The sequence below is a fragment of the Bison bison genome, unplaced genomic scaffold (assembly GCF_000754665.1).
Source record: "Bison bison bison isolate TAMUID 2011002044 unplaced genomic scaffold, Bison_UMD1.0 scf7180017864038, whole genome shotgun sequence".
Classification (NCBI taxonomy): Eukaryota; Metazoa; Chordata; class Mammalia; order Artiodactyla; family Bovidae; genus Bison; species Bison bison.
In genome coordinates, this window is record NW_011494610.1 from 67,091 (window position 1) to 82,486 (window position 15,396).

At 46.5% G+C, this 15,396-nt stretch overlaps 2 protein-coding genes across 2 annotated transcripts in view; both read left to right on the forward strand.

The window, feature by feature from the left end:
* LOC104985091 (pancreatic trypsin inhibitor-like) overlaps nucleotides 1-6,517 on the forward strand; it is a 21,241-nt gene extending 14,724 nt beyond the window's left edge. Inside the window, exon 3 of the mRNA XM_010835103.1 lies at nucleotides 6,381-6,517. Coding sequence (XP_010833405.1) covers nucleotides 6,381-6,517 — 137 coding nt within the window. The remainder of the gene's footprint in view (nucleotides 1-6,380) is intronic.
* An 8,589-nt stretch (nucleotides 6,518-15,106) lies between these two features.
* WFDC2 (WAP four-disulfide core domain 2) overlaps nucleotides 15,107-15,396 on the forward strand; it is a 7,274-nt gene continuing 6,984 nt past the window's right edge. The window contains exon 1 of the mRNA XM_010835018.1: nucleotides 15,107-15,353. Coding sequence (XP_010833320.1) covers nucleotides 15,278-15,353 — 76 coding nt within the window. The 5' untranslated portion in view covers nucleotides 15,107-15,277. The remainder of the gene's footprint in view (nucleotides 15,354-15,396) is intronic.

Here is a 15,396-nt window from a genome sequence, read left to right on the forward strand (position 1 = left end):
ACTTATACGCAGAGAACATCATGAGAAACGCTGGGCTGAAAGAAGCACAAGCTGGAATCAAGATTGCCGGGAGAAATATCAATAACCTCAGATATGCAGATGACACCACCCTTATGACAGAAAGTGAAGAAGTACTAAAGAGCCTCTTGATGAAAGTGAAAGAGGGGAGTAAAAAAGTTGGCTTAAAGCTCAACATTCAGAAAACGAAGATCATGGCATCCAGTCCCATCACTTCATGGCAAATAGATGAGGAAACAGTGGAAACAGTGGCTGACTTTATTTTTCTGGGCTCCAAAATCACTGCAGATGGTGATTGCAGCCATGAAATTCAAAGACGCTTACTCCTTGGAAGGAAAGTTATGACCAACCTAGACAACATATTAAAAAGCAGAGACATTGCTTTGCCAACAAAGGTCCATCTAGTCAAGGCTATGGTTTTTCCAGTGGTCATGTATGGATGTGAGAGCTGGACTACAAAGAAAGCTGAGCGCCAAAGAATTGATGCTTTGAACTGTGGTGTTGGAGAAGACTCTTGAGAGTCTCTTGGACTGCAAGGAGATCCAACCAGTCCATCCTAAAGGAGATCAGTCCTGAGCATTGGAAGGACTGATGTTGAAGCTGAAACTCCAATACTTTGGTCACCTAATGTGAAGAGCTGACTCATTGGAAAAGATCCTCATGCTAGGAAAGATTGAGGGCAGGAGGAGAAGGGGACGACAGAGGATGAAATGGTTGGATGGCATCATTGACTCGATGGACATGGGTTTGGGTGGACTCCAGTTGGTGATGGACAGGGAGGCCTGGCGTGCTGCGATTCATGGGGTCGCAAAGAGTCGGACACGACTGAGTGACTAAGCACAGCACAGCACAGGCTAGAGAAAAATAAGCAGAAGTTTGTAGATGTTTTCTCCTGTCCCACGGTGCACCCCACTTTGGACACCTCTAAACCAGGACTGGCTTTACCTGCAAAGAACTCCCTACCCAGCCTGGAAGGCAGACACAATTTCAGAAACATGCATGCTGTGGGAGCTGAAGAGGAGCCGTAGCTGTCACCTGAAGAGGTCAAGGCCAGCCTCCCAGAAGAGGCAAGGTTTGAGCTGAGTGTGGAAGGGTGAACTGGATTCTACCAGGTGGAGAGAAGAGGGAAGACAAAGACATGGAGCTGAGCGCCAAGATTCAACTTGCATCCAGTTCCCAAGTTGGAGTCTATATCAGTTTCCACGTAGCCTTTGAGCATCACAAGGGAGACCCCACCTGTTCATCAAAGTCCACTCAACCCTGAATACAGACGGATCTGGGAGTCCCCTCAGAAGAGACAAAGGAAGAGGAGATACCTAGATGTGAGGGAAACACCTCATCTGTGTGAGAGCCCTTGTCCCAAAGCTTGAGTTACCAGCTTCCTCCTGCTAATCCCTGCTCCTGGGGGAGTGAGGCAGCTGCCTTTAGCGTCTCTAAGAAACAGACCCATCAGAGCTGAGTGACATAGGTGAGTGGATGTTGGAATGAAGGATTTGGTGGTGGATGCAAAATTGAAGAAGTCATCTTAAAAATTAAATGGTGGGCTATTTAGCTGTCAGATACTCAACCAGCCTCAGTTTTTATACCTCCTTCTACGGGGAGCACACTTCCTTGGGCAGCAGGTGCCAGCTGGCAGCTTTCATCCGTACAAAGTCTTTTGTCCTAATGAACCAGTAAGAGTCCCCCTCCCGTCTGGCCCTGACTTTCACATTGGTCCTTACTCTGCTCCTAAGAAACCTATGGACCAATTCCGCTGTCTTTGTCCTAAGACATTCCTAGAGACACTGGGAGATGGCAATCAGGGAAGTACCCCCATCTCTCCCAAAGTGTCTTTTAGGTTCTCTTGCAACATTTGCTAAATCCCCTCTGCCAGCTTTCAGATTCTCAGGCCTCAAAGATGTGGACATCCCTTTGGTTCAGCTTCCAACAGTTTATGCAGAGGCTGATAGGATGGTTGCCACCCTCATTCATTGAACTGGAAGAGGGAAGTTGGTGTAAGAATAAGAGAATGGTCAGCACCCAGATCACCCTCCTGTTTTGCTTTCCCTAGTAGGTCAAGAGCAATGATAATCAGAGACTGTGAGCTAAATGAGGGTGACTGAGAGGAGAGGGTAGGAGACTTCCCTGGTGGCCCAGTGGTTAAGAATCTGCCTTTCAATGCAGGGGACCTGGATTCCATCCCTGATCAGGGAACTAAGATACCATATGCTGCAGGGCAACTGAGCCTGAGCCTCACCATACAGAGCATGCCACAACTAAGACCCAAAGCAGCCAAAAATAAATAATAAATATTATTTAAAAAGAGGAAGGGGTAGGACGTAGATGGGGGCAGGACTCCAAGGCTCATGGAGGTATTGCCCAGGACACATCATACTTCAGGTTCATTATTTGATCTTCTCAGCTGCATAGCATTATGGGAATATGTTCAGAGCCCACTGTCCCCAGTCAAAGGGAGAGCCCTGCTCTCCCAGGTAGAACCATTTTGACATTTTTTATGCTCCTGTCTCTGAGAAAACGTATGATGGATGGGTCTTCGGAGAGCAGAGCTTAACTGCCTCACTACAGATGAAGTAACTGAGGCATCGAGGCTCTAAATACTACAGATAATTAAATAAAAGAAAAGAGAGAACAAGACCCTTCCATCTTGGGTGGCCCCACACGGCATGGCTCATAGCTTCATTGAGTTACACAAGACTGTGATCCATGTGATCATTTTGGTTAGTCTTCTGTGATTCTGTTACTCACTACCTTATAGTCTGGGACTATTCCTCAAATCTCTGAGTTTTACTTTCTTTAATTATAAAATAAGGATAATGCTTGTACTTGTTCATGTTTTCAGCCATAGACCACTAGGAACACTCCTGTTCCTAGCTGAACAAGTTGGGTTTATTACTCACAGCAGCACCTCACAGAACACCTCCCTTGAGGAACGATGTGGCTTTCCAATAAGATGTTAAAAAGAACTTTACAGGATGTGGTATGGTTAGCTTCAGGATTGAGGAAGCTGGCTTTGCTCTGAACTGGATGCTGTTGGGAAATGAGCAGTTCTCTGATTGACTGTCTTAATCTTTAAGAAGGGAAGACTAGATAGAGCTTAGAGCTGTACTTGGTAACGCAGCATCAACACCACTCATTAGAGGCAGGATAACGGGATAATTTAGCTTGTTTTGCCTGTGTTCAACCTCGACTACAGCGTGTCCTGTCATTGTGTTGATGCATCATGAAGACAAAATGGTCTTGACTGACGTGAAAATTCTGTGAAATACTTATCTTCAGCAAGAGAACATAAAGCCAACTGTGAGTGCCAAGTCGGCTTTCAGACTTCAGGGGCTGCTTTTCTCTTTCTCATAACTTCTCATAGAATTAAGGTGAGAATTAAGGATACGATATTAGTAAAATGCTTGGATAAGTGCCTGGCAGAGTACCCCTCAATGAATGGCAGCTCCAAAAAGAGTAATAGAAATAATATTAAGCAATACTATTAATAAAGAAGTTGTGTGTGTGCGTACTCATTCAGTGGTGTCCGACTTTTTGTGACACCATGTACTGTACGTCACCAGGCTCCTCTGTCCATGGGATTCTCCAGGCCAGAATACTGGAGTTGGTTGCCACTTCCTCCTGCAGGGAATTTTCCTGACCCAGAGATCAAACCTGAGTCTCCTGCGGCTCCTGCATTGGCATGTGGATTCCTTACCTCTGAGCCATCTGAGAAGCCCAATAGATAAGTTATTTAATTATAATTAATAAATATTAATTCACAGCAGTATAATGGAAAAGTACTTGGCTCTAAATAGAAGAGACTGACTTCAGTAGCTCTGGGTATTGCTGTATGACCTTGGACAAGTCCCTTCACCATTCTGAACCACAGTTTCTTTCTATGAAAAATAGGGTGATTGCACCTGCCTTAGGAAATCCATTCCTCTGACTTGCCTGGGAGTCTAGTGGCTGGGACTGCACACTCCCAGTATAGGGGGCCCAAGTTCGATCCCTGGTCAGGGAACCAGATCCCACATGCCCAACCAAGAGTTCACATGCCAAAATTAAAGATCTTGCATGCCTCAAGAAAGACTGAAGATCCCACACGGTGCAACTAAGACCTGGTGCAGCCAAATAAATAAATAAATTTTTTTTTAATAGAAGAAGAAAGAAATCCTCTTCTTTGGGTATTTTTGAGGACTAACAGATTACAATGCTGAAGTGCTTTGAACACCACAGACCAAAACAAGTTGGCTAGAAACACATAGAGTTTTGGGCTTCCCTGGTGGCTCGGTGGTAAAGAATCCACCTTCCAATGGAGAAGACACAGGTTCAATCCCTGGGTCAGGAAGATCCCCAGGAGAAGGAGATGGCAACCCACTGCAGTATTCTTGCCTGGGAAATCTCATGGACCGAGGAGCCCAGTGGGCTACAGTCCACAGGGCCGCAGAGAGTCGGACACAACTTAGCCACTAAACAACAATATCTAGTTTTAGGGGTTTTTTGGCTCCTGACTGCTTTTTAAGTGTGCTATCAACTGCATTAAAGAAAGGAACAAAGAGCATTTTTCTTTGGTAGCATCACCTTCTTGAAGTCCACTATCAGGAATTTCCCCATTGTTTAAGGAATGTCAAAGTCCTCTTCCAAATTTGTCCCGTTCTTCTTCACACTGAATCTAATTCCCTCTGGGTTCTGTAATAGGTCTCACCCGTATCCACTCTCACGCCCATCCCATGCAAAACTATTTGACCCTCTGGTCTCTCAAAAATATAGGGAGAAACTTTTGACTTTCTGCTGGTTCTCCTTTCAATTAAAGCCCCAAGGAACCAGCCATTAGGAACTGCTCTTTAAGGAAGGCACTCTCTGCCCACAGTGGCTGCCTCCTGGATCCAAACAAACCCTCTCTACTATTAGGAGGGAAAATTCAACTCTTTGGGTACCTGTGTGTGTGTGTGTGTGTGTGCATAAAGTGGGTTTATAAGTCAGCAGTTAATATGAATAATTATTTAAAAAAATATTTACTCAGCTGTGATGTACACAGGAAAGACATGGTCTCTGCTCTGTTATAGTCCATTTTCTAGCAGAAAATTCCGTGAGATATTGAACAAGTGATTGCTAAGGAATACAATGCACAGGGTGTGAAGGGAGAGTTCATAGGAGAATGGAGGTGATGGGAGTTGGATGGAGGGATGCCCTGAGGAAGTGAACTTTCAGTTGAGACCTGAGAGATGAGCTAGAGTCCCTGAGCAGAAGGTGAGGAAAGGGTTCTTGGCAGATGAAAAAGCAAAAGATGGAGGAGGAGGTATGTGAGAATGAGTGGGAGGATGGGACGAGGTAGCACTGGGCATAGAAGTGGGAGCCAGACTTGAGGAAACTTGTGAGATGAGTTAAGAGTTTGGGGCTTTATCTGAGGTCAGAAGAAGGACCTGTTCAGCTTAGAAGAACCTGGCAGAGGATGGAGAGAAGGGCAGGGGAGGTGGGCACCAAGGCAGGGGGGTCACGATGAAACCATACAACCCAGGCTGGAACTTGAACCATGGTCTTTTAACTGAGGTCACACACCTGTTCTGGGACCTTAATGAAGCTCAGCTTCTTTAAGTCTCGTTGCATAAATAATTCACTGAGAGATAACGTGATTAAGAAGTGAATTTATTTATTTAGAGAGATATACATTCCATAGACAGAATGTGGTCCATATCAGCAGATGAGAATGGTCTTGGAAGAAACACATTCCACTGACACAGGGTGGGCCATCTCCGAAGATGAGGGGCCCAAAATACGGGATGGTTGCTCTTCATGGGCTGGGTAATTTCATAGGCTAACAAGTGGGAGGATTATTCCAACTATTTTGGGGAAGGGGTGGAGATTTCCAGAAATTGGGAGAAGGCAATGGTACCCCACTCCAGTACTGTTGCCTGGAAAATCCCATGGATGGAGGAGCCTGGTAGGCTGCAGTCTATGGGGTAGCAAAGAGTCAGACATGACTGAGCGACTTCACTTTCACTTTTCAGTTTCATGCATTGGAGAAGGAAATGGCAACCCACTCTGGTGTTCTTGCCTGGAGAATCCCATGGACGGAGAAGCCTGGTGGGCTGCAGTCCACGGGGTCGCACAGAGTCGGACACGACTGAATCGACTTAGCGGTAGCACTAGCAGTATCCACTTTTTGACCTTTGATGGTTGGCCTCAGAACTGTCTCGGGGCTGTGTCATTTAGCTAATGTGTTACAACGAGCATATAGTGAGGCTCAAGGTCTCCTGGAAGTAGAATCTTCTGCCATGCTGGTCCTAGTTGATTCTAACTGGCTTTTGTCATGTCCTATGGCTATGTCATTCTTTCAAAATGACATATGGCTATGTCATTCTGCCCCTTCCCTCGTGTTTCAGTGACAACTGTCCAGAGTGGAGATGGGAGTGGCCTGGATGCAGCAGAGAGCAGTGGCTACAGAGGAGACAGCAAGGAGCGACAAGCAATAGGCTTTTCTAGGAGACTGCTCGGAGTGAGGAAAGGGAAGAAGCATTGAAAGCAGTCAGGTACCTGGGAGAAGGGAGGGGGAGCGAGTCTGGGGGAAGGACAAAGAGTTCATCTTGGCCAATGTTGAGTCCATGGCACCTGTAGAACATTCATGGGAAGATATTGAGTAGACATTGATTCATCCAACCACTTGATCAGAAAATGCTGGTTAGGGATAGAATACAGGGTGATCAAAAGCTCAGACCAGACCCTATGACTTCAACCTCTGGCTCTGCCAACTTTCTAGCTGTGTAGTCAGCTCACTTCTGTCATCATCTGATCCTCTGCACAATGGGAGCCATAACAGAACCTACTTCTTTGGTCGATAGTGACACCAAGGGGATGAATCTTTGTAAAGACCTTACAACATTGCCTGCAGCCAGGAAGGAATAACCGTGTCCTATCTCAGTGCCTGCTATGCGTGCCAGGCACTGTCCTAGGCTCTGGATCACAGCGGAGAACAGCTCACAGCTCCCTGCTCTGCCAGAACTGACATTGTAGTTGGTGGATACAGTCAGTGATGATGAACAAGATACATTTCACAAAGAGATCACTGTCAGGCAGAAAATCATGCAGAATCAGGGCAAAGCAAATCACAGCAATTTTAGGCAGATGGTTGTAAATATGGAAGGAAGGGTGACTGGAAAGGCCCCAGGGCAGGAACAAGTTCCCTGAGGTGGGGAACAGAAAGGTCTGTGCAGCAAGGGAAACTATGGGAGAAGTAGGCGGGGATTTGCTCAGAGGTGATGTTAGGGCATCTAGGTTGTAATTCCAGGTGCAGTGGGAAGCCTCGAGAAGATGTGAACCAGGGAAATATCATGGTCTGATTTCATTTTTAAAAAGTCACTAGCCAACAATGAGAAAATGTAACACACCAAGAATAAAGAGAGGGGGAATTCCCTGGCAGTCCAGTGTAGGACTTGATGTTTCCAATGCAGGGGGCACAGCTTCCATCCCTGGTCAGGGGTCTAAGATCCCACAAGCCACACGATGTGGCAAAAAAAAAAAAAAAAAGAGGGAAGAGAGGTCCATGCTGGAGATGGAGATCTGAGATTATTCACCTAATGGAAAATGGTGTTAGGAGGAGTGGTTATATGGACCCGGGAGGGTGCGCAATCACAGTAACAGGGAGAATACGGCTCTGCTCTTGCCTTCCCACGTGACCCTGGAGGCGGGTCCACTTACAAGGGAGGGTGGTGCCTGGTACCATGTAATGATGGAGATGAAGAACAACCACTGCAAAAGTCTGCTTTAGATGGATTCTCCTCCCTTACACAATTCTACGAAGCAGCCACACGAATTCCTGGAGTGCACACTGGCTGTGTGTGCATTCTGCCCCTGCCTGTCCTGTGTTGTGCAAATCAGCCTCAGTTTCCTCCTCTATAACGTGGGCGTGATGACATCTCCCCTCTCGTGACTGTACAGAGGATGAGATTAGATAAACCCTGGGAAGGATGTTGAAAGGAGAAAGAAGAAGGTTCTTTCTTTCATATTTCTTTCCTTTTTTTTCTTTCAACTACTTTACATACTGGATTATGTTTCTTTTAAGTCTGCGTTTTCATATATGCTCTTTATTGACTAATTATCAGGTTTCATTGAAATTATATGTCAGTTTTCTAGAATTTCAAGTTTGATTCTTACTGCTAAGTCACTTTAGTCGTGTCCGACTCTGTGCGACCCCATAGACAGCAGCCCATCAGGCTCCATCCCTGGGATTCTTACTTAGTTTTACTCTTAAAGTGCTAAACATTTATTAACGGTCTCCATCCAAAGAGCATGTAGATAGCTTGACACTGACAGATTTCTCACATATACATTCAATGGCTATTTTTAGGAAAGAATTTGTTGCCACCCATAACATCAGGTTTCTTTCTTGGGAAGGAAGAAAGAGAAAAGGCTGTTGGGCAGGTATCTGGGAGTGTCTGTTACAGCTTCTCTCCCTGAGGCAGAGAAATTAAATATAACACCTGACTTTTCCAGGCAGAGACAAAATACCTTCAGGCCCCACGAACTGTCAAGGGTGTGGGCACAAAGTGTCTTTGGTCCAGGACTGACCTGTCAGAGCACAAAGGTAGACAACATCCCTGGAGTCGCTGGGATGAAGCAGGGCCAGGTAGACAGAGCTCAGAGTATCTACAGGGCATTTTGACAACAGCCCTTGGACAACATTTTGACATTAATCAAAAAATGTTTGACAACCACATTTTGACATTAATCACATGTGAGCTCTATCTTGGTTGCTTTAAAAAAAAAATTATATCCTAATCCAAGTTGACTTTATGAGGCTAGAAATACTATTTCATGTTATAAATGAAGAAACTGAAGCTTTGAAGGATTAAATAATGTTGCCACGGTCACCTAGCTAGGAAATGATGGAGCTGGGATTAACCTCTTCTCCAAGGTCACATAATCACTAATGGCAAGAGTGCGATTTGAACTCAAGATTCTCTGACTTCAAAGACTGCCCTCTAAAAGAAGTTTGAAAGCTGTGAGGCTAAAGCCTTGGAGATTCACAAGACAGGACTCAAAGTTTTGAAATAAGGAATCTCTGCTGTTCATAATTTTTTCAATTAGATGATATAGAAACAAATTTTTTTATAAAGAATTTGGTTTGCATTTATGCCATGAAGACCTTACCTGTGAGTTAGAGGAGGATGAGGGCTGACCAACTTAGACAGCATATTAAAAATCAGAGACAGTACTTTGCCAATAAAGGCCCATCTAGTCAAAACTATGGTTTTTCCAGTGGTCATGTATGGATGTGAGAGTTGGACTATAAAGAAAGCTGAGAGTTGAAGAATTGATGCTTTTGAACTGTGGTGTTGGAGAAGACTCTTGAGAGTCCCTTGGACTGCAAGGAGATCCAACCAGTACATCCTAAAGGAGATCAGTCCTGAACATTTATTGGAAGGACTGATGCTGAAGTTGAAACTCCAATACTTTAACCACCTGATGTGAAGAACTGACTTATTTGAAAAGATCCTGATGCTGGGAAAGATTGAAGGTGGGAGGAAAAGGGGACAACAGAGGATGAGATGGTTGGATGGCATCACCAACTTAAAGGACATGAGTTTGAGTAAACTCCGGGAGTTGGTGATGTACAGGGAGGCCTGGCGTGCTGCAATCCATGGGGTCACAAAAGAGTCGGACGTGACTGAGCGACAACTGAACTGGACTGAGGCCTGAGAAAAGGCCATTGGATTTGGACATGAGGAACTTGCTGGTGACCAGTAAAGGCATAAAATCTCCCTGGTTGTGAGCAACAGAAACTGACTCTGGCTACTGGAAGAAGAGAAGGAATTGGTGAGAATGGTGTGGGGATATAGAGGGCATCTATTCTGTCTTCCTGACTGTACCCTTAAGTTACATCCCATTGGATTCTTCGGCTGGCAACCAACAGCACTAGCTGATGTAATTCAGTCTTGGAACGGAAGGAAATGCTAAAAAGAATTCTGCTTGGAAAGGATGGGAAACAAGAGAATCAAGGTCTTCTCAGGCTGCTTTTGAATGAATACCATACATTTTCAGGATTTTTGTCTTTCATTAAGAAGTGAAAGTGTTAGTCACTCAGTCATGTCTGATTCTTTGTGACGGTGGGGACTGTAAGCCACCAGGCTCCTCTGTCCATAGAATTCTCCAGGCAATGAACATTGGGGTACACGTGTCTCTTTCAATTCTGGTTTCCTCGGTGTGTATGCCCAGCAGTGGGATTGCTGGGTCATAAGGCAGTTCTATTTCCAGTTTTTTAAGTTATCTCCACACTGTTCTCCATAGTGGCTGTACTAGTTTGCATTCCCACCAACAGTGTAAAAGGGTTCCCTTTTTTCCACACCCTCTCCAGCATTTACTGCTTGTAGACTTTTGGATCGCAGCCATTCTGACTGGCGTGAAATGGTACCTCATAGTGGTTTTGATTTGCATTTCTCTGATAATGAGTGATGTTGAGCATCTTTTCATGTGTTTGTTAGCCATCTGTATGTCTTCTTTGGATAAATGTCTATTTAGAAATGTTTATAATAGCCAGGACATGGAAGCAACCTAGATGAATGGATAAGAAAGCTGTGGTATATATACACAATGGAGTATTACTCAGCCATTAAAAAGAATACATTTGAATCAGTTCTAATGAGGTGGATGAAACGGAGTCTATTATACAGAGCGAAGTAAGCCAGGAAGAAAAACACCAATACAGTATACTAATGCATATATATGGAATTTAGAAAGATGGTAACAATAACCCTGTATACAAGACAGCAAAAGAGACACTGATGTATAGAACAGTCTTTTGGACTCTGTGGGAGAGGGAGAGGGTGGGATGATTTGGGAGAATGGCATTGAAACATGTATAATATCATATATGAAATGAGTCGCCAGTCCAGGTTCGATGCACAATACTGGACGCTTGGGGCTGGTGCACTGGGACGACCCAGAGGGATGGTACAGGGAGGGAGGAGGGAGGAGGGTTCAGGATGGGGAACACGTGTATACCTGTGGCGGATTCATGTTGATATATGGCAAAACCAATACAATATTGTGAAGTTAAAAAATAAAACAAAATTAAAAAAAAAAAAAAGAATTCTCCAGGCAAGAATACTGGAGTGGGTAGCCAGTCCCTTCTGCAGGGGATCTTCCTGACTCAGGGATAGAGCAAATGTCTCCAGCATTGCAGGCAGATTCTTTACCCTCTTAACCACCAGGGAAGCATTCATTGGTCAACATTAAAATTCCAAGGAGAGAATCTGTTTGGCCACTCTTGGTCTGGGAGTAAAATCAAGAACTCTGATTGGTAAGCCCCTCAACCTGCCTGGCCCACCTGGGGTGGAAGAAGGATCGTTCTCTCAAACAAAAATCAGGCTACCTTTTTTTAAATTATTTATTTCTTTGTTTATTTTTGGTTGCTCTAGGTCTTGGTTGCTGCTCTCAGTCTTTCTCTAGTTGCGGTGAGATGGGGTTACTCTTCGTTGCATTGCACAGGCTTCCCATCGCAGGGCCTCTCTTGTTGTGAGGCACAGGCTCAGTAATTGTGGTTCACAGGCCCTAGTACAGGAGGGCTTCAGTAGCCCCATGGCATGTGGAATCTTCCCGGACCAGGGATGGAACCCATGACCCCTGCATTGGCAGGCAGATTCTTATCCACTGTACCACCAGGCAAGTCCAAAATCAGGCTAGTGTTATCAGTAAAAGGACAAAGGGATGCTAGGTGACAAAACAGCAAAATAGCCAATGCACTCAGAAAGAGAGGTTTCCTGAGTTAGGAAGTTTGAATGGGTCCAAGAGGACAAAGAGCCATTGTATGGTTAAAGGTACCCTGTTCCTTCCTGGGAATTTCTCAGATATCTAACGTTCATTTGTTTATAGTCATCTTAGAGTGGGCAAGTCTGCAGCTGACTCATATCACCACCCATTTCAACCTTATTAAATAAAAACAAGCTACCTTTTCCCCGAACACTTACGATGAGCTCACCCAACAAGCCACACTTTTAAATGCCCTCCAGGCCAGGTGAGTAATGAGGACAGAAGTATTTGGAGTTGGGGTGGAGGCAAGAGGACAGTAATGAATGCTGGGGATTATGGAAACTGGAGAGAACACTCCCCTCCCGAGAAGAGAGCAGCCCCCCTTAGCTTAGTCCACGGCTTTCAGTGTGGTCCCTTGAACAGCACCACCAGCATCCCTAGGAAAGCCTTAGATGCAGATTCTCAGACTTCTCCCCAGTCCTACTGATTCAAAACCCTGGAGGCAGAGATGTTAAATCTGTGTTTGAACAAGTGGTCTATGTGATCCTGATGCTTGCTCAGATTTGAGGCCCAGTGTTCTAGTCGCCGGTTGCTACTGTGTTCCCAGATCATTTCCTTTTACTGAAAGATACTAGAATTTTACTTTTATGTGAAATTCCTCACTCTTAAATTTGACGACTAACTCAAACTCTTAAAAGGTACTGTGTGGGCTCACAATATAATATTCTATCCAGATTTGCAACCTCTGGTTTATGCTGTTGATACAGAGCAGGGCCCTATGGGGCTCCTGGGCACAAGGCCTTTCTGTGTCTTGCATTTCTTTGATTATAGAAAAGAGCCTTCATTCAGCCTCCATGACCTTCCCTAAGGTCCAATCAGCAGATTCAAGCAATTGTTAGTTAGGGAAGGAAGGAGATAGGAGACAAGGGAGAAATAGTCAAGAACAGCCTTGGGGCAAGGTTCTGCTTCCCCATTAACAGATACATACAACAATATTTTTGTGCTATTTTGCAGGTATTGAAACCCCTTCCAGGTGGGAAAAGTTAAGGATTAATGACGGTAATCTGCCCACAAGCATGTAGACCCCAGACCCATTGGACCTACCTGCAGGTTGATGATGCTGACTCCTGCTATGTCACCACCAACCCATCAGAAGACTATCAATGAGCTGATCGTGTCCTCTTTGCACAATCACTGTAAAACTTCTCACTATCTTCTCCAAGTTGGGACACATGCTTTTGAGGGTGTTCGATTGCTGTGGCGCCGTTTGCCTGGCAAAGTAACAAAGCTGTTCTTTTCTACTTCGCCCAAAACTCTGTTTCCAAGAATCAATTCGGCACCAGTATACAAAGAAGCTGAATTTTGGACCTTAGTTTTCCCTTTGACTCTTAATATAATCCTACAAAACACTTCTTGTGATGTGTTCCACCTTCCTTCTTTTGCCCTCACTCTGCAGTTTGTAGGATCTTAGTTCCTCAACCGGGGATTGAACCTGGGCCCTCAGCAGTGAAAGCATGGAGTCCTAACCACTGGACAGCCAGGGTATTCCTTCAAGGATACCCGTTTCAAGGAATAAGAAGACATAGGTCCGAAAAGTGAGGTGCTGTTATAAGTCACATAGGAAGTAGCCAACCCCTGATTTGGATCTGAGTGTGTTTGGTTTTAAAGCCTCTGCCCTTTTTATATTGTATGTAGAAGCAAACTGTACGAACGCACCTAGAGCACAAGCTGGCATCACAAAAGCTAAACATCTTTGGCATGCCATGGGCCACGGACCCATGGAGCTTTCTCCTCTATTTGTGTGCCCCACCCCATCCCGCTCGCCTCAGGCTAATCCCCATTCCTGTCAAGAGAGTCAGTCCCCAGGAGAACCCAAGAGGGCTGGAGAAGGGTGAGGCCGGGCAGTTTCCTGGAGAGGACAAGCTGACAAGGTGCCAGAAGAAAGCTGTGGGAAGCAGTGCCCGAGGCTGAATGTCCAGCAGGCAGCTGGATTCACAGGCTAAAACCAGCTGCCCATCAACGTGTCCTCTGCATGTCCTAGACTGAGTTCCAGGAGCCGCCCTGGGCTGAGCCCCTACCTGGCTCCGGCCTCATGGCTGCTAACTGTTCTGTGCTCAGAGTAAACAGCCCTGGCCCCTCCCAGCGAGGACCTGTCTCCAGTCCCCAGGCTGGACATGGGAAGTGGGGGAGATATTCGCAGCCTCTTTTCCCCGGGCCATCTGTGGGGACAGTGGCTGGACATACTTCTGTCATCAAGTCCTGCTCCTCTGTCATCCCCATGGCCACTGCTCTCCACCCCTTCCACCCTCGGGCAGCAAAGACCTCCTGGGGTTTACTGACCTCAGATTTGAATCAGGAGGGATGTTTGAAGATACTTCTTGCTGGGTAACCATGCTTTGGCATTTACCAGCCTGCATGTTAAACCTCGATGTCTACTCATCAGTCTCCTTACTAACAGGAGACACCATCTTGGCCCATTTACAGATCTCTGGAGATGACAACTTGGCAGCTCAGAACAGAGAAGAGATTCATTCAAGGTCCCGCAGCTAGGAAGTGGGAGAGACGGGAATCAAACCAGACTCTGTCACCCGAAGGCCATTGTTGAGAGCTCCTTTAATTACTTTCTCTACAGCAACTGTGTGCCCTAGATGTGTCACAAAATCATACATTTATGATGGACGGGAAAAAAACAGACTTGGAGAGATGGAGACCTGGGATCAAACCTTGTCTCTGCAACTTCGCTTGGGACTTGGGGAGCTGGGAGGGCCTCCTGCACCGTTCATCTAGCACGCACTACTGGCGATGATAATATCCCTCTGTTCACATGTGTCTGGGACCATCCGTGGCATCATGAGACACTGAGCACAGTCAGAGTGAGTGAGCCTGCGTGTCTGCACGGGGAAGAGAGGGAGGGAGAAACACAGGTCCTGATGGCTCCAGACCTTAGCAGGTGTTCCACCTTCTCTGGCCTCGGTGTCTCGTGTCCAGTGGGTTCATGTGTAAATACGCTTTCCTATGGCTCCTTCTGTGTGCTGTGTATCACTACACAACACCCCCACCAGGGATCCCTAAAGCAAGATCCGGGCTCTGACCTGCTGACCCCGAGTCCAGCCACTTCATCTGCAGTCTCTCCCAGTGGGTCCTGCCCTCCTCTCTCCTACCACAGTGGGCATCACAGGGAGACCCCTGGGTCTTGGAATGGGATCCCGGGAGTCCTAGATCTAGCCCTTGGCCTCCTGCTGCCCTGCCCCCAGGGCCCAGAGGGAGGTGGGGAGGGGGAGGGGACAAGGGTCCGGGTGCGACCAGCTGCACCCGGCCAGGAAGCCGCTTAGGTTCCTGGTTCCCACTGGGGCCAGAGTGACACCTGATCCTGGGAGATTGTGAAATGACAGGAGGTGGCAGTCGGCCCGCCTGCCTTGTGTGCTGAGGCCTCTACCCGCAAGGGTTCAGCCCCGCCCCTACCCCACGCCCCCCAGGAACCCAGTTAAATCTTCCTGGCGGCGCCTCATTCCCGCACCCCGCCCTGGCGAGCACCATGCCTGCCTGCCGCCTCGGTCCGCTCCTCGCTGCCCTCCTCCTTGGCCTGCTCCTGGGCCTCCCCCCGGTCACAGGTGAGTGGGGCGGGGAAAGGCTGGGTGCCCAGAGGGGCCGAAC